The 19450-nt window shown below is 34.6% G+C and overlaps 2 protein-coding genes across 4 annotated transcripts in view; one reads left to right on the top strand and one right to left on the bottom strand.

Moving 5' to 3' along the window:
• LOC131162011 (uncharacterized) overlaps positions 1-6037 on the top strand; it is a 76300-nt gene extending 70263 nt beyond the window's left edge. The window contains exons 10-12 of the mRNA XM_058118106.1: positions 4515-4657; positions 4732-4830; positions 5722-6037. Of these exons, the coding sequence (XP_057974089.1) occupies positions 4515-4657; positions 4732-4830; positions 5722-5793 (314 nt within the window). The 3' untranslated portion in view covers positions 5794-6037. The remainder of the gene's footprint in view (positions 1-4514; positions 4658-4731; positions 4831-5721) is intronic.
• A 369-nt stretch (positions 6038-6406) lies between these two features.
• Positions 6407-9551, bottom strand: LOC131162010 (probable E3 ubiquitin-protein ligase RHC1A). 3 transcript variants are annotated; one of them, XR_009138670.1, is made up of 3 exons: positions 7869-9551; positions 6895-7067; positions 6407-6776 (listed from the first exon to the last, which is right to left on the bottom strand). XR_009138670.1 is itself a non-coding variant. In XM_058118105.1 (3 exons), the coding sequence occupies exons 1-2, from the start codon at positions 8830-8832 to the stop codon at positions 6926-6928; spliced, it is 999 nt and encodes a 332-aa protein (XP_057974088.1). In that variant the 5' UTR covers positions 8833-9551; the 3' UTR covers positions 6407-6776; positions 6895-6925. The 3 variants fall into 3 exon arrangements, 2 of the variants coding, with proteins under 2 accessions (XP_057974088.1, XP_057974087.1); XM_058118105.1 differs by having other exon boundaries at positions 6895-6960; XM_058118104.1 differs by having other exon boundaries at positions 6407-7067.
• Between the last annotated feature and the right edge of the window lie 9899 nt (positions 9552-19450).

Genomic DNA, 19450 nt, shown 5'->3' with positions numbered 1-19450 from the left:
AGAAAGTAACATCGGCAAAGATAAAGAAACAACACAAGGATTGTATCACCAATATCCTTTTGAGTATGAAAATACCCTACAAAATATATGGTTGGGGAGGGGGGGGGGGGTTAATGACAACAACGGAGCATCAGGGAAAATAATAGAGTTGAGCATTACTGCCAAGGACAGGGGATGGCAGTCTATGGATGAGAGAGTAAGCAATAAGGTTGACATCACTCTGAAAAATTTCGACTACATTCATTTGATAAAATAGAGTACGAGTTGGCTTTAAAATATGTTTGTTTTTCTTTTGACAACTTCAAGTTTTTGTGGAGTGGGAGCAGAAGACTAGGAAACAGAGACACTTGAAGGAGGCCCAAATGTCATTATCCAACACATGTCGGACACCGAAATGTGCCTGAACATGCTGGACACGTCACGACATGGCGCTGACACGTCTAGGATACGTTAGCAGGAAAGAAGTTATGTTTTGTACTTTCTTGGGCCCTGTTATACAAAACCCACTTCAGAGCCCTAGATTAAGCCCTCCTTTGTTAGACCTCCCAACCGTGACTTTATTAGACCTTCTAGCCCCTCTTATCAGAGACAAAGAAGACTCGAGGAGTCCTCAATTTGCGAGGGTTCACTTCAATTCTTTGACTGTGCTAGATGTTTGGGACTTAAAATGTTTCTTGTGTAAGTCCACTCCATTCCTTCTCCTTCCCCACTCCCTCCCCCTTCCCTTTTTGTTGTTCAGGCTGTCAGCAAGTTGAGTTCAGGAATGCCTCTCCTCAGCTCCCCTTTAGTTCAGTCTTACACTAGTTGATGAATGATGTCTTATGTCTTTTTTCTTATCCATTTTTTTTTTTTCAATTTTAAATCGATGGGTGAACTTCATGAGTGATCTTAATGGTTACTTCCTCACTGCCAGGGCTAACTGGCCAAAGGCTCTCTTGCTTTCATTTTTTGTTGATAAATTGATGATATAGTATTAGATGCTAATTGTGCATGAATGATCCCTATATTTCATTTCAAATTAAAATCACCTCAAAATTTTCATCTAAAAGGAAGCATATGTCTAGATATATATATTAATTAATTTATCCCAATTCCCAGCTGTGTCATATCCTCATTTTTTCAAATTTTCCTTATTGCGGTGTCAGTATTGCTCTATGTCCGTGTCCCTTGTTAGTATTGGTGCTTCCCAGGCACAAGATGTGTTGGCCTAACAAGGCTTAATCTCAGGTTTTGATGATAACAAATTAAGGATACTTGACTTGTTTGTTTAAGGTTTTAGGCTTCAAAAGTGTTCATGAGATCAAGTTCTAGTGTTTAAAGAGAATGATTGAAGCTTGTGCTTAAAGCCCTGAGTAATGATGAAGTTAAAGCATATTGAAGAAAACATTCAACCTGGACACAAAATGGAAGCCAAAGCATGAAGACTTAGTGTTTAGAAAGTTTTATTTAAAAAAAAAACTCATGTAAGTACTTCACAATTTCAATATGGATGTTTGAAGCTCTTAGGAAATTTCATCGACTTAGAGACCTGTTTTTGAATCATGGAAAATATTTTCATGAAGTCTCACATACGTTTTCCAAGTTTAAAGTTGTGTTTTGAAATCAAATTTTGAAGAACAAAGCATTAGCAAGAGGATAGGTGACAGATGTTTTAACATCAGGCGATTGACATATTGTTCTGATTATTTATAAGCAGACAAAATCAAAGCAGTCGACTGACCCTTTAAAACATAGTCGACTGACTCAACATTGTTTTTCAAAATACGCTGATTTTAAAGAGATCAGGTGACTGACCCTCGGGCCTTAGTCGACTGAGGTACATGTTTAAGTTCTAAACAGCGCTGATAAATGTTTCCAAAATTGATTTCTTGGCTCCCAAATAAAGAGGAAACTTGGGGAAAACGGTAAGAAACTTTATTACTTTATATATACTTGATACTGTTGAAAATTAGGGCAACACACAACTCACATACAAATCATATTTCTGAAATCATATTGCTGAAAGTAACCTAAAAGAGTTGCTGTACCTTTGCTGAAGTTTCAACTGAAATTCTGATTCAATCTCTCAATCTCTTCACTCTTAAATCAGAACCCTGGTGATATTATTCTGAGCTTCATCTTCTATATTGTATTTTGATTGAAGTATACTGAATTTCAATTGTACAAATATGCTCTAACTGAGAGTATTGCTTGTACGAACAAAGTTGTTCTTGTTTCTGTTTTGTTTGACGATTCAGGATTGTTGGATCGTTGCCCAGCGAGAGGGGTATTCTCGTTAGAGAGGGATCTCCACCTCGAACGGAGAGAGGTTGTAACTTCACCTGGTAACGAAGTTGGAAAGGAATCCTCACAGTGTGTTGCTTGAGGCAAGGACGTAGGCCGCTGGCCGAACCTTGTAAAAAATCTGGTGTTCCTCTCTTCTTCCCTTAATCTCTTTACATTATTGCAAGTATATAAACTCTGTGTAGGTTTATTTAATTGTTGAGATCTTGCTGGATATTGGGAAATTTCTGGAATACTGATTTGATTATCTTTGAATCAAAGATCTCTATTGAAGTATTGAAATTGGGAATTGGTTTGTTATTTTCATACATAGGATTGTTGGTTGGTTTAAGTGAGGTGATTTATAAGAATTCTTGTGCTTGTGTAATCATATAAAATTAAATTGAAAAGGGTTATAATAAACTATAGTTTTGCAAAGAAAATTTTAAAACCCAATTCACCTCCCTCTTAGGAGTACACCTTAAATCTCAAAATGATTGGTGAATTATCCCAAGGTAGTCATATAGGTACTGCATGGGGTGCTAGCATACTCTTTAGCGTTGTTGCTATGAAGAATCCAAAAAGACATTAACCTGAGTGTTTTTTTTTTTTTTCCAAGCATAAAAAACACATTATATAATCAGTAACTTTCGTCAGATAAAGCCAAGTCATCCTTGAATAGTCATCAACAAAAGGTAAAAGACAAGTAGTCAACCATGAAAGAATATGATTAGGACCCGAAACATCAGAATGGACTAATAAAAAAGGGCTATTGACTCAAGAAGCTAAAGGAACGCAATGATGCTTTCCCAACTAACATGACATGCTCTAAAGTAAACATGAATCAATCCAGGAACCAACTTATAATTTGTCCAAGGAGGGTTAACCAAAATGAAGTGATTCTGAAGCAGTATGGTTGCAATACTGTAGGCAGTGGGTGATAGGGGCTTAAAATAGTAAAGTCTTCCATCTTCATGTTCCACCAATCATCTTCATCTTCAAATCCTGAATAACATCAGAATTGGGGAATAAGGTGATTGAACTATTCAATTATTTTTATAACCTTGCCAGTAGACAAAATAAAGAGAAACTGATGAATGCATAGAACATAAGATAGAGAGAGAGAGGATGCCGGGCTTACTATCCCTATTCCCCTTACTATGATAGTGGACCCATGGCAAGGGTATCATTGGTAAGTAAGAGTGTAGAAAAGAAGTTGGTTGTACATGTTATATGGTCAGCAGAATCAAGGTGCATACACATTCTAGCAATTTTTAACATGGAGTTAGAAGAAGGCATACTAACCTGGGCCTGTCAAATGTATCTGGATTGTTGTACACCACTTTCAGTAGTAGTTATTTTGGTTGTAATTTGAGGCAATGTGGAGGGGACAAGACTTTTGTTCATTGATTCCATCATCCAGATGTAGTAGAAAGCTACACACCTGCTTACTACTAAGTAACGAACAATCACATTTGGATGTAATTTGTGACAACAAGGGAACAAGACTCTTGTTCATCAGCTCCATCATCCAGATGTAGTAGACGACAACAACACTGCTAAGTTATTACTAACAATCACACAAAACCAAAAAATACCAAGCTGGCCGAGACAAATAGCACATTCAAGCGCTGAGACCTGTTGTGAATGTACACAAAAATTTTGGACAAAAAGTGGGTACCCATGAGTTATCTGAGTTGAAAAACATGCTCTACAGCCTGTCATTGATCGGAAAGTAATGACGAGTTATGTTTTAAGCAATGATTCTGATGATGGCTGTGTTAACTTGATGAATGATGATGTTTTTGGGGTTTTGGCATGAGAAATCCTGTACATGGTGATAATGGCTTTAGGGTTTACTGGTTTAGTATCATTGCTCTGGTAACTCATTTTTTACAATTTTTACAGTGGGATTCAGAATTTCCTTTGTGGGAAATTGGGCATTTTCCAAAGCTTTCATTTCAATGACTTTTTCTACTTTTAAAATCACCATTTCCGCGGTAGTTCCTATATGTCAAATTCATAGGGAAAGTAAGAGTTGATATTTGTCAATTCAATATTTTTCTGGCCTTAAATGTTAATTAGAACCTATGAGCTATTCTTAAGTTAATGATGATCTTGTCCCTTTAAATTTAGACATGATACTACGTGATTTTTGCAATTTTAGCTCAAGGCTCTGTAGTTGATTCCTGGTTGGTCTTTTGTTTATTGTGATAGGTCTTAACATATTATATTGTCTTTCATATATGCAGCAAAAGCTGTTAAGCAATCTAATAATGCACATATTCCCAAGGAGAAGCCTGCTAATTCTGTTCAACGGATGAGCTCTTTCGCTGATACTGCAAAATTTGTGGAAGAAATTCTGGATAAAATGTCGGCAGTAGCACTTTCAGAGGTAAGCAAAATATCATGCGCTTAAATTCCTATTTAAGATTCTGAGTCTGACTTAAAATCACACAAATCACACAGATCACAGATGATAATATCAAACAACATGGAGGACAGCTTGGGTTTGTGGTCTCAAATAGTATCAAAAAGCGGCTTAGCTTGGAGCTGGAGAGCCTTGCTGTGAGTATCTTTTTCTTCCCTCAGTTCTCTCTTTGCAAGGAATCCTATGCTGTTAGCTATAGCTGGTTTTAGCACCAAGAGCCTCATTATTATTAAGGCAAAAGACATTGACTTCTCATGAGGTTTGGCAAAGATATGATCTCTCCTAAAGTTTAGTAAAAAGATGTACATTTTTGTGAGGTTCGGAAAGAAGTAAAAAAGGATGGACCTTTTTCTTGATATTTGTGGAAAGTTAGGCCTGCAAGAGGGGGTGCAAGTATTCAAAAAATCAAATATCTAAAAAAGTTCGTAAATATTTGAAACATTAGGAGAGATCCTCGTCTTTTTTGCCAAAAACTCAACAGAGGTATATAGTAATTTTGCAATCTCGAGAAGTTCGTGTCTTTTTGCTAAATCTTGGAAATTAGTTTCTTTTGCCCTTATTATTATTGTTGTTATTACCATCATTACTACATTTTGCATCACTGCCATCACCAATATTAGTAATCCAACTAGGCTGCTCATTATCATTTACTATTATTATTATTATTATTGAATGAAAAAAGTGATGGCAACAGTATTTTGTATTCATGGCGAGACTGAAGTAAACTAATCCACTTCAAACCAGTATGGTATATACCATGCAGTGCAAGGCCATTTTTATATTGCTGTTGAAATTATTAGACAAGGCCATTTGAGATGATATTGTAGTAGCTGTTTCTACGTTTTCTTGTAAAAAGACTATGCAAATACAAATAAAATGCTTACCACTTTATATCTTTTTCTGCATTTGCATTGTTTTTATCTTTTGTTTTTTGTTTTTTGCTCAGGAGGTAGGGCATTTTTCGATTGAATTTTGTTCCCATGATTGTTTTTGTCATGTGGAGCTCATGAATGGCTTTTTTGTTGCAGACTATATTAAAGAATACAGCTTATGCGGAAGGTTTTCATGCTGGTTCTCATAACCAAATGAAGCATAGGTGAACAGAAAATTGCTTGCTCATGATGGTTGTTCTCTGCTTAGAAAAATGAAAATGCGTTTTTTATAAAAAATAAATAAATCAATATATCGATTGTCTAGAAAATTGATTAAAGCATATGAAAAGTTCCCACACAATTACCTATAGATCTTTATCTTTACCTGTTTTTTTTTCTCTTTTTTGTGTTTTAATGTGTTCGATGTGATTTAATGCTTTTAAGATTTAATGAAAATTTTGACTTTTATGTATGAGCATTTTTGGTCGACGTCTGGTCAATTATTTCTCTGTCCTCAACTTTTCAAAAATTGTTCACTCTTTGATTTAAAAATTTTTAAATATTTCTTTAATTGAAATTAACTCTACACATCTAATCAATATTATTTATTATTGAAATTTGTGGGCATTGAAGATATAGTTTTGGTTAATTTCAGTTTCTCAAAAGTGCAAGGCCATTTTCAATGCCCCTCTAAAGTCTATAATTATAAATCAAGTAACGTCCACTCCAATTTTAAATGAATTATGAGATTGCTCTCATCTAAATTAGTATTGACTTAAGCTATTAAAAGATTTAACTGTAGTTTACTTCTCAAAGTTTGGATCACTTTTGAGAATTTATATGAACTTGAATGAAATTTAATATTATGTTTATTTAAATTTACACAAATCAGTTTTGTTTGAAATTCAAACCAATACCAAAGGCAATTTTCCCTATTTTGCCATCACTGCAAGGTTGAATCAATTTTCCCTATTCTGGTGCTGAAAGCATTCTACTCGTCGCATGGCATGGAATGGATCATGTCCGGAGATCCTTCAGTGATGTTTTGTGAAGTTGGAAAATGACTAGACTGAAAATGTAAATGAATGAAATTACACACTACTTTCATCGCCAACCATTTACAGATTGCTACCAATTACGGCAGGCCAGGCCTGGTAGGCTTCCACCATGACCAGGAGGCACCACTAGAATCCATGGAACCAACATTATGCCTTGCACAAAAATTGAAGGAAGAAGGAGAATTATTAGTAGAATAGTTAATAGAAATGTGCATACTATGGTTTTTGCTATGGTTAGTAATTGTAAAGATGAAATATGGAAATGACATACCACGGTGATTTGTTAACTGGCTGACACATTTTCACCAGAGCCCTCTTGTAATTAGATTATGCAACCCTAAAAAGCATTCAAATTTCAATCATAAACTTGGTAAGCTGCTTCAATCAACCCACGGCATCATTTGGGCTAAAGAATACAGCAAGAAGGCCGCCATGAGTTATTAGCTGCGGGGAAAACAGTGAATGTAAAAGAACAAGCCATTGTTTAGCACAATGAGTACGAGAGAAAAAATGAACTTCCAACTTGTGTCTAAAACAAAGAACAAAATCGAATTTAAGTCCTTGCCCCAAATAAAATCCAAGTTGATAGTTGAGCTCAGCCTTACAATTAGGCTACCCAAGATCATTCTTTGACTATCATAACTTTAATTTTATAAGGTAATTGAGTTTCACACAATTATGTCACATTCTTTGGAGTTTATTTTTAGTATTTTGATTCTTATATTGTACTTGGGAGCATAAATTTTCAATCTTAAATTTGAAATTGAGTATATTTGAACAAATTTTGATATAATTTTATATTACATCTACTAATACAAACTCAAAATAGTCCGACCAGTTTTAGCGTCGAATTATTATAATTAATACTTAATGCCATGTTTGGAACTTCTAAACACTAAGTCAAGGAAAGTAAAAGTATAAAATAATTTACTTTTTCATTATTATAGAGACTAAAAAAGAAAATAAAATATATTGTAAATTAATGAATTAAAACTTAATTTTATGTATCTTTGGAGTTTCATTTTTCTTAATGTTTAATTGTAGTAGAAAAAAATTATCAAAAATTAATTTTTTAAAATTGTTTCTCCCTGAACAAAATTTTTAATTAAATCAGAAGATAACTGAAGAGCAATTGAGTGAACTTCGCGTCTCTAATTTACCTAAAGATAATAATAAAACATTTAAAAATGTAATCCTAAGCACAGTGAAATTACTAAAGTTGAAAATATAGTGCTTCGTGCTTACTGTTCGGGGTTGGAATGTCGTCGTCACGGGGATTAACTCGCCGATACCTGGAACGGAAGGGCCACAAAGACGCCAGCCTTCCAATCCTCAAGCCCCCGCGGACACTGCTTCCTTCTTCGCTGCTGCGATACTGTTCAGAGTCGCTGCCACTGCCACGGGCACACTCCTCACAGCTTGGAACCGGTAGCTCCTGGCGGCAAACGGGGCAAGAATTGTGAAGCTGCAGCCATGGAACTATGCACTCAGAATGATACAAATGCGTGCAGGGCAATTCCCTCGCTGCCTCACCAACCCTAAACTCCTCCTTACAAACCGGGCATTTCGACTCGTTGTTCTTCAAATGCGCCGGCGTAATCGTCACCGTCGGAACCGAATCGATCGCAGACGCCGGTGCCGGAGGGAGACCCTGCCGGTCGTTTTGGGTAAGTTCTTCTATCAGCTCGTTTAGTCCCTGTCCGAAGAAGTAGTTCGGGGAATCAATGCCAGAGGACCCATCTTCGGGTCGGAACATTTGTCGAACACTGGGTAGGCGAAGAGCAGTGGGACGTCTGAGTATGATCCAGGTCCGAGGACCAACAAGAAGCCCCCTTTCCAGGCCCAAAAGATCTTCCTCCTCGAAACTACGACTTCTCCGGCGAGTCCAATGAGGACGGGATCGGAATCGGAATCGGGATCCTGTTTCCGACAGCCGATCATCTCTAAGATCAAAACTGTGATTTTGGCGCCGGATCGGGGGATCCTGCATGAGAGAGAACTCTTCCAGCAAGCTGACTACCGGCAAGAGATCGAAATCGGCGAAATCGTCCACAAGCCCGTTTGTCGACGGCCTCGCAATATCGATCTCTTGCAGGAAGTGGCCGGAGCAGCGGGGGCAGATAATCTCCGACGGGTTTGTTGAGGCAACGGTAACCATCCAATGGCAGCGGTGACACCAGTAGAGCTGGTTGTTTCCATTACCGCTCATCCTTGTAAGCCGGGGAGATCTAGCTCGGATTATTTCAGATGAAGGAACTCAAATGGATTTTCGTTTTTCCTTTCTGGGTATGTGTTAGCTATTTCTTGGAAAGAATTTGAACAATATTACAGAGGAATTGAAATGGGTGCTTATATACGCAGGGGCAATGGTTAGAAAGCAGCAAAGAATGGCTTTATGGAGTCGCAAAAAGCGATTCTCTCTCCCTCCATTCTGCAATAGAACTGCTGGCCTTTCTTCGTCTAACAGTGTTCCCGCCTTCCAAAGTAAAGTATGAGTATTATCGGATGCGAAGGTTGCAGGTTACTTTTTTCTGAATATTTGAATGGCAACGGCTCACTTTCCCGAGTTCGCAAATCAAATGCCCTTTGCCTGCGCCATTCATTTTCGTCATTTTGTGATCGTGAGTGGGGAGGGGGAACCTGCCCATATTAGTTTAAACAAAAATATTACAAAATATAAAAATATTTCTTATAAAATTATGATTAAACTTGTCTTAAGGCAAAAGAAATATCAAATGCTTTAATTTGCTCTTTGTTTTATAAATATGTATATATTAATAGGATATTGAGTTTCATTATTTTGTAAATTCAGATTGACATACCAAATACGTTTTTCTATTTGATTATGTGTTTGAGCCGCCCTTTGGATTGTGCTTTCATTTACATTTGTAGGTTATTGATCTTCACTATTTTGTAAATTCATATCTATACATGAAAGCACGCTTGTGATTTTTTATTTCATAATTGTGGCCGAGTTTTTTGGATGATATTTTCATAGTTAAATTGAAAATTGACTTATAATTTAGTACGAGGTGTATGAGGTTTTTGAGTTGAGATACATGGAAGAATGTAGGTATGACTTCATATTTTCCATATTGTCACAAATCAAAAATACATTCTATGGCAAAAATTTTCCAAGAGAGTTAAATTATAATACGAGAAGATCAAATGAATACAGAGTTTTTTCTACATTTTCTAAAAAATCAGGAAGGAATTGATTTGAAATCAAACAGAGGCACCCCACTGGCGTACTCTCCGTCTCTCTCTCTACTTTCTCTCTCTCTCTCTCTCTCTCTCTCTCCACGCTCCATCTCTTTCTCTCTCTAAGATTTCTTTGGCGAATCGTGCGTTGATTGAAGAACGGGAAGTATCCATGGGTTCCAAATTCAACCACAAACATTTTAACTGGAGTGAATTTATCATTTGAGCATTATAGACACCACTCCTGAGATAAGGTAAGAAGTATAAGTTATGTTAGTTATTTTAGAAATTTACCCGGTTAAATCATGGTACATAATTACTGGAATATTGGATATGAATTTCTGAGTAATTTGATCTAAAGGGCGGTTCCTAATGAATTTCCAATCCCTAGTCAACTCTTGAACCTCACTTTCAACTTTATTATCTTCAATTGATTTATCATTAATTTATGAATTTTTGTCCACATTATTTTCAATAGATAGCTTATCTAATCCTTTTCTAATTTCATTATCATCTTCATCATCTCTTTTGGAAAAATTATTAGATTCATCAAATACAATATGGATAGATTCTCTTATTAAATATTTTGTATGTTTTACTGTTAGTTAAGTAAATAACCTAAAAAAATACCTTCATCAAATTTAGAGTCAAGTTTTCCTAGGTGCTCATTATCCCTAAGTATAAAGCATTTACAACCAAAGACATGAAAATAATATATGTTTGGTCTATGACTATTCCATAATTCATAGGGAGTCTTATTTAGAGATGACCTAATTAATACTCTATTCATTACATAACAAGTAGTGTTCACTGCTTCGGCCCAGAAATATTTGGGTAATTTATATTCCTTAAGCATGGCTCTACCCATTTCTTGCAAGAACCTATTCTTTCTTTCTACAACACCGTTTTACCGTGGGGTTCTAGGAGCAGAGAAATTATGAGATATGTCTTCTAAGTCACAATAGTTCTCTATGCTATCATTTTTTGATTTAGTTCCCCTATCACTTCTGATATGTGTAGGTTTATAGCCCTTTTCATTTTGAATTCTACTATAAAGTTTAGTAAATTGCTCACATGATTCATCTTTATGTGCAAGAAAAAGTACTCATGTGAACTTAGAAAAATCATCTACAATTACGAATGCATACAATTAGGACCAAACAAATCTAAGCGTAACATTTCAAGTGGTCTAGTGGTCGAAATGATTTTCCTTTTCTTAATACTTGATATAGTTTGCTTACCCATTTGACATGTATCACAAATTTTATCTTTTACAAAATGTGTTTTTGGTAAGCCTTTAACTAAATCATTTTTCACAAGTTTTGATAAAAGATCCATACTAGCATATCTTAGACGTCTATGCCACAACCAACTAGTTTCATTTATAGTAGAAAAACATGTAACTTGTTGAGAAGCTAAATTATCAAAACTAGTGGTGTACATATTTTCATGACGTTCAGCAGTAACAAGTACTTTGTTATCAGATTTACTCTCAACAATGCATTTATAATTTTCAAAAGATACTTTATAACTTTTGTCACATAGTTGGCTAATACTTAACAGATTATGTTTTAAGCCATCAACAAGTAATACATTATCAATAACGAGGGAAGGTTCCTTATCAACCTTACCTACATTGATGATTCTCCCCTTTGCATTGTCCCCGAATGTCACAAACCCTCCTTCCTTGGGAGCAATAGATGTGAACTTGAACTTGTTTCTGGTCATATGCTGTGAACAACCGCTATCCAAGTACCACTTATCCTTGGATAAGGATAACCTCAGGCATACCTGCAAAAATAATTAGGTAACTGATGCTGGTTCCCAAATTCTATTGGGTCTAAAGGGGTTCGTTCCTAATTCACCTTTAACTCTTCACATCTTTTTAATTCTTACTTGTTTATTTCTAAATGGACAGTCAAACTGAATATGACTAATCTGTTTGCATTTAAAACATTTCATTCTCCACCGAAGTTCTTTAGGTGGGATGTTGTGGGATTTTGATTTCCGAGTAAAATATCCTAAATAAAGATTAGGTCGTCTCACATTTTCAATACCATTAAATCTGATACCTTCTTTGCTAAGAGAGTTTTTTGGGCCCCAAGAAGTTTTTCAAAATTGCGTTGACCCTCAGTAAAAAAATTTGGAGCTATCCTCCAATTTTCTTTCAAGCTCGGTGTTGACTTTTTGGGTCTGTCTCCTATTTTGATTATGACAAACCACAATATCTCATCTGCGTGCTTTGAGTATTTGAACAGGTTTATTTTTCTAAGCACGGATGACAAATGAAAAATGGAAGCCGAGAAGCACTTAAAGCATACCCCGACGTTTTCCATAGAATTGCAAGGGTGCAGTGCATTAAGACTGATTTTTTTTTAGTTGTATTATTATATTTTCTTTTATTCATGTTGGGTCTGTAATAATTCAAAGATCTATAATAATTCATGCATGGCATGCATAATAGGACTATAAGCTCAAGACCGTAGAATGACCTTAAGGATCACTTTCGGTCAACCTTCGATCGACCGATGCCAAATTTTTGGGTTAATTCGCAAATGCCTTAGACTGACCTTAGGACCCACAAATCTGCATGAAAAAGTTCCCTATTGTATTAAAAATAAACATAATATGATTCTCACTCTAGCTCGATTAATGATTCTTATGCTGAATGTTGTGTTGTGTCACATGTTGAATCATCTGTTGATAATACTGTTAATGATGTATGCGATGATTCTTATGAAAAGTATTGCAACATATTGTATAATGAATCTTCTGATAATCTTTATGATAGTCCCGTTGAACAAGCATGCAATGATTCATATAATAATTGTGATATATCTTGTAATGAATCATGTGCCGAATTGAATAATGAAAGCATGCTATCGTATAAAAAACTAAAAAAGACTTTATTGAAAATGAATAAATTTCTAGTTAAGTTATCTAAGCAGAAATTATTTTTGACAATTGAGAATAAGGGGATAGCTAAGCAATTAAAAGAATTAAAAGATTATCATGCTACCATTGAGAAGAGAAAGATTAAGAAGATATTGAAAATTATCTGCTTATAAGAAGAAATAGATGATTATTCTATTGTTGCACCCAAAGTAGAATATGAAGAGAATAATCATAATAAACCCTTAAGAGCTAAAAGAAATAATATTTTCAAAAATGGTTCATATTATAAGTCTCATAGTCATTCATCTGCCTATTTTTTTGCAAAAATATAACAAATAGGCAAAACCCTTCATGCATATACAAAATTTTTTTATTTGGTAAAATGAAAGGGCACGTCAGTTTTAATTGTCTATTTAGAAGTGCCCGAGGCCTAAACAAATAAATGATATGGGTGATCATGAAAGCAAACCCCGTAGGTCCTAAGAAAAAATTGATTTAAATTAATATTACTTAATTATTTAATGCTTCCTTAGATCATAGGCTTAGGTTTAGGGGGTTGTGATGATTGTAGGTTTGGGAAGTGGTTGTTGCTTAGAATGAAAATCTTAGTATACGCTTTCGTTATACTAAGAATCCTTATCCATTTTCAAATGGACATGACATTTATGCCTGATATTTAATTCAAAATGCTTAACCCATGCTAACATGAAAATCACAAGCTTAAGCATACTGATGTCCATTGCACAAAATTGAGCTTTAGGGCATTCGCCTTGCCTTATATTATTTTACCCTAAACTCATCAATCGAAATTAAGTCATCACTCTAGGTATAAGCACCAGTAATCATAAATTTCATATCTATCTAGTGTTAATAAAAAGTCATCATCCTTGTAATCAAAATTAGAGACATCCACTAGGGGATTGGTCCCTTTGAGTTTAAAGTGTAAATCTTTTAATTTGGTTCAATCCCTCAATAGGAAATCATTACCAAACCATGATCATATCAGGTATAGATTCATCATTTCCTTGGTTTGTATCCTTGTTCCAAATTGTGATAATATCAAAAGGATACTTTCCAATCATCAAAGAGCATTGTTCACAACATTCACATATCCTATATGCTCTTTGCCCAAGCTTGGACATGATTACCATCACAGAAATATTTTGAAAATTGTCCTGCCTATCCCAAATACTCTTCTGTACCCATTAGTGATTTAAATTTTCAAAGAGTATTTATTTATCTTCCCTTCAGAGGCTCACAAATCATTAGGTTTATATACTTAGAGATGAGTTGAATGACTAATATGATCGCCTAGGTCTCAATCTAGACAAATGTATAAAATTCAAGTAGACCTATGCATGTGCAATTTTAAGTCGAAAGCCATTCGAACTTGTGCCTCTCACTCATTAGGATTCAAAAAGAAAAGTGGCAATGTAGGATTAGTTCATTTAAAGAAATACTCATTGTGACTTTTTGGTCCTCTAAGCCTAAGCATGATAAGCCAAGATTAAATAACGAAAAATATAAAACACTAGGCTAAGTAATTAGAAAATGAAAAAGACATTAAATGACTTGAGTGCATAACTCAGGGGAAGCTTTTATTCTTCATATCTATATAAATTAAAATGCTCTTATATCCTTATATTGTTTATGCCTTTATGCATATATGTATATAGCATTGCAACACTATCCATGATTCAATAAATTGTTAAAATTTCTTTGATGGATAGTTTATGTATTTTTCTAGCACGAATTTCTATTGAGCTATATTGAATATCTTGAGTTGATTATACTACATGATTGCATGCTTGTGTTGAAAGCCTCCTACATGGCGGATGTAGTTGACGAGAATTGCATGCTGGTAGTAGATATAGGTTCTCGTGTGCCTTGAACTGAATCATAAATTGCTTATTTGAACTTATTAGGTACAAGTTTTATGGAAAAATGTCTGATTTATATACGACATGCTGTCGAAATTTTGACAGGAATTTTCCCAAAGTAAAATCTTGTACATAGATGATTATGATAAAATTAATGTTAAAATATTATTGAAAGGATGAGTAAAAATCAATTGAATAATCAAATTTCATCCTTGCATAATCATCAAGAATGTTTAGGGAGCTTAGCTCCATCCCTATAGAAAGAACATAAATGACTTATATGTATCACTTTCGTCTTTTAGAATATTGAGGCTCTTCTAAGAACCCTGAACATCATATCCCGTTTTTTTAAAGCTCTATGTGTTGATATGGATTGTTCTTGGTTATATGCTTTATTTCATGCCTTAATATATATTATCTGATGCTTGTGTAATCTATAGGGATACCTATATTGGTTGCATAAAAGAGTAAACTAATCTTTACCAATATATTTATTTTAAGTGATTTAAAATGAATGACTTATACTCTTGACATACTTTGTGAAATCAATCTGGATGAGTATAAGTAGCTTATTGTATCTAAGCATGAATTCAAATCGATAGGGGGAGCATCCGAAGTTAAATCCCATTTTGTTATGTTCTCCAATATGTTTTGCTTAGATATGTTTTAAATATAGTGTGGCATGTGCTTGAATGTGTTATTCTTATAGCAAATCATAAATTTGAAATATGTTGTTGTTGTTGTCACAATCATTTGTTTTGCCATATGATCTTGCATGAGATTGTTAAATTTTTAGGATCATTATGGTTGTGGTTTCTGGTTATATTTTAGTATGTGTTTCATTGACAAACTAGAAATTTTGTGCTTGCTTGTTTTGAATTAGAGTTTCTTTTTCAACAAGCATATGCCCCCAGGTTTTATTGGAAATCATAAGGGGATATATTTTTTAATGTCTATATATATTTTATATATATTTACTATATTATAGCAAGAAATGCTTTTTAAATGAAACATGTTTTATTTCTTGCTTGTATGCTAAATGCTTTCATGACTTGTGCTATCTATGCTTTAAAATTTTAAGTCATGAAGTTATATTTTTTTTGTTTTTTTTGTTTAAAAAAAAATTTACAAAGGATGTTACATAACTAGTTCATGGATCTTACATGAAAAGCATACGAACTAGTTAGACTGTTTTATGCTCAAACCTTCTATTTGGTATTATATGTCGTGTGCTTTTAATTTAAATCTTTCACAGGTCTTATGATATATTTTAATTGCAATGGTTTATGCATATTTATGGTTTGATTCAGTTTTCATGTCATTTAAATCATTTATACAACCAGTTATACTGTTTTTTTGTACTTAATTGTCATAATCTTCAAAATAATAGTTATATTTTTATACCTTTTTGTTGATGACAAAAGGGGTAAATGTGTTATAAGAGCAAAATTAGTCTTTTCTCCCTAATCCTTTTGTCATTTAGTTTGAAAATAACTGATGTACTTAAATGAACAACTTGAAAAATTTTTGAAGTCTTCATGCTTGTATGTCAATTGTAATGAATATCATTCTGTATTTGTGCATATTGTTAGGGGGAGCCTTGTTAGGCAAACCTACATTTTGCTCATGTGTTTGTCATCATCAAAAAGAGAGAGATTATTGACTTTTTGGGTCCATCTCCTATTTTGATTATGACAAACCACAGCATCTCATCTGTGTGCTTTGAGTATTTGAATAGATTTATTTTTCTAAGCACGGATGACAGATGAGAAATAGAAGCCAAGAAGCACTTAAACGAGCATATCCCGGTGTTTTCCATGGAATTGCAAAAGGGCAGCACATGAAGACTAATTTTTTTTCAGTTGTATTATTATATTTTCTTTTATTCATGTTGGGTCTGTAATAATTCAAAGTCCTGTAATAATTCATGCATGACATGCATAATAGGACTATAAGCTCAAGATCGTAGAATGACCTTAGGGATCACCTTTGGTCGACCAACACCAAATTTTTGGGTTAATTCTAAACTGCCTTAGACTGACCTTAGGACCCATAAATCTGCATGAAAAATAAACATCATATGAATAAGGTTAATATATAAAGGGATCAGAACTGATATGCATAAAAAATGCATGTTCAGTCGACCGAACCTAAATGCTTGAAAAGCATTTAGTCGACCAAATTGGGAAGTGGTCAACAGTTTGACTATGGCTTAGTCGACCGAACAAGACTAGTTCAATTATGCTGGTTGACTGAACTGCCCTGAGGTCAACACTTTGACCCTTTGGTCGACCAACCCAAAATATGTTGCAACGCTATGGTCGATCGAAGTTCCTTGGGTGATGTCCCAACTATCTAATCGACCGAACTTCTTAGTTCCAAGTGTCTTGATCGACCGAACCACGCTAGAATGAAAAATCTCCTTAAAAATCTTAAGTACAGTCGATTGAACTCTTAGTTCATTTTTTCCTTGGTTGACCAAACTTGGACACTTGGTCAACCGATAAGTTCAGTCTATCGACCCTCTCGGGTTGCTGAATTTTTATCGAGAGTTAAACTAGGTTAATTTTTATTAAACTCATTTAATCTTTTTCAAAAATACCCAACGTGTCCCCAACGACTATCTTTTCTCCCATTTTTATATATAACCTCTCCTTTGCTAAAATTAAGCATAGATTAGGATTTGAGATTAGGAAAAATTCTTTGAAAATATTTTTTTTGTCCAAATCTCTATATTTTCATATCTCTTCAATCCTATTGTAAAAATCTTCCTCCTATACTTATCTAGTTATTTATCTTGAAAGAAGGTAGTATTCTTTATACTCTTTGCATAGGATAAACTCTCCCTAGTGTTATTTGATTACATGTTGATTTTTGGAGAGTTAGCTAAGGTTTTTCCCATAATATTTCTTTCATAAATATTTGATTGGGAAAAACTCTTGTGTGGCTTAAGATCTTGCATCCTCATTGCAAGTATCATAAGCTTGATTTGTGCTTTAACGACAACATCTTTAGCAAGCTTATAAACCCTATTATCTACTGTACTTAATATTTGAGAAATATTTTTGTGATATCTATTTAGGGTTGTAGAGACTATTTGATTGTTCCCACAAAAAGCATATTAGCTTGATATCAAAAGTCTCACTCTCACACATATAAATTGATATACATTTGATTGAGAGTTAACACTTGAGTTAACAAAATCTCACTTGAGCTTAATATCCTATCATATGTGAGTGCATTATTTGACTGTGCTTAGTGGTACATAATCTGCTTAGTGTAAGAAGCATTTCCGTGTACGCAAAAATTTATACACATTTGTTGTATTCCAGGCACGGGCCTGAAGAGGGAGACTAGCCCTATTGAATAGTCTCAGACTAGCTTAGATCCGATTAGGAAAGTTAGGTGCGCCATCCTGGTAAGGTGTGTTGGTTGAGGTCAGCCCCGTGAATTGACCTGGTTGTAACCGATGCCACTCCACCCATTAAGTGAGCATTAGTGAAATCCTCGGGCTTGCGAGCTAAAGGAGAGGACGTAGGCAGTATTGGCCAAATCCCAATAACATATCGTGTGTGCATTTTATTTTTTCGTAATTTATTTATCGCACGTGTATGTTATATTGTCAATGTCGCGCATGATTTAATTTCCACCCATTATATTTATCTTTGCATTTGGAACTGTATAGACAGACCCTAGGTTGCGAATATACTGCTGTTAGATTAGCTAAACGTAGAAATAATCTTTAAAATTCCAATTCACCCCCCTTTTAGAAATACACCAAAGCTAACACTTGGCCATTTTCAAATCCTTTTCTTTAAGAACCGAGGCATGAGACTTCTTTGCAATTTCAAAAAGTTTTGACCCATTTTCACATTTCTTTTTCAAAACATCATTTTCCTTAGTCATTTTTTTTAATAATTTAGATACACGAATATATTCATATTGCAATTCTTTATATGTAGACATGCTACTAGAATCACAATCATCATCAGAATCATATAAAGATAAGGAGCCGGAAGACAATACCTCATCATCCCGTGCCATCAGGCACAAGTTATCAACCTCTGAATCAATACAGTCTAAATCTGAATCACTGCTATTATGTTTTTCCCATGAGGTGCCTGCTTTTATAGCTTTCTTCTTTTTCCTAGACTCCTTTTTTAGTTACGGGCAGTCAAGTTTGAGATGCCCGACCTTGTTACAATTGTAGCATGTGGGAGTGTTTGATTTTTCTTTTCTTTTACTAGGCTCTCCCTTCTCAGATACTGAATCTCTAAACTTTCTATATGGCCTACTATTCTTTATGAAGAACCTGCTGAATTTCCTGGTAAGCATAGCCATGTCATCTTTGGATTCAGGTTCACAACACTCACTAGATGTATTAGTAGACGTTTTTAAAACAGTCACCTTTTTTATTCTATTTTTCTCATTTACTCTCTCATTAATGGCTAACTCGTATGTGATGAGTGACCCTATCAGTTCATCTAAGGACATAGCTTTTAAGTCTCTACCCTCGGCAATGGCAGTAGCCTTAGCTTCCCACATAGGTGGCAAACCCCTAAGAATTTTCCTAGTCATCTCATACGTTTGATATGTCTTGCCTAATGTATGCAGAGAATTAATGATATGAGTGAATCATATGTACATGCTTTGAATAGACTCACTAGTGTTCATCCTAAATGTTTTATATTCACTAGTCAACATATCAATCCTACTATCTTTGACATCTCTAGTACCTTCATAAGTGACTTATAACTTATCCCAAATTTCTTTGGTAGTTGAATATGCCATAAGCTTGTTAAACTCATTTACATCAAGTCCACAGTATAAAATATTCATTGCAGTTGCATT

This window comes from Malania oleifera, chromosome 8, assembly GCF_029873635.1.
Source record: "Malania oleifera isolate guangnan ecotype guangnan chromosome 8, ASM2987363v1, whole genome shotgun sequence".
Classification (NCBI taxonomy): domain Eukaryota; kingdom Viridiplantae; phylum Streptophyta; class Magnoliopsida; order Santalales; family Ximeniaceae; genus Malania; species Malania oleifera.
Note: the sequence above shows the minus strand (reverse complement) of the source record. Positions and strands in the feature narration are given on the sequence as shown.

Bases quoted from the DNA above. Each gene is read 5' to 3' on its own strand.
- LOC131162010 (XM_058118104.1), bottom strand. From the start codon at position 8,832: ATGAGCGGTAATGGAAACAACCAGCTCTACTGGTGTCACCGCTGCCAT. The intron at 7,068-7,868 runs GTAAGCACGAAG...TTTTCCCCGCAG, and splicing joins CGACATTCCAACCCCGAACA to CTAATAACTCATGGCGGCCT.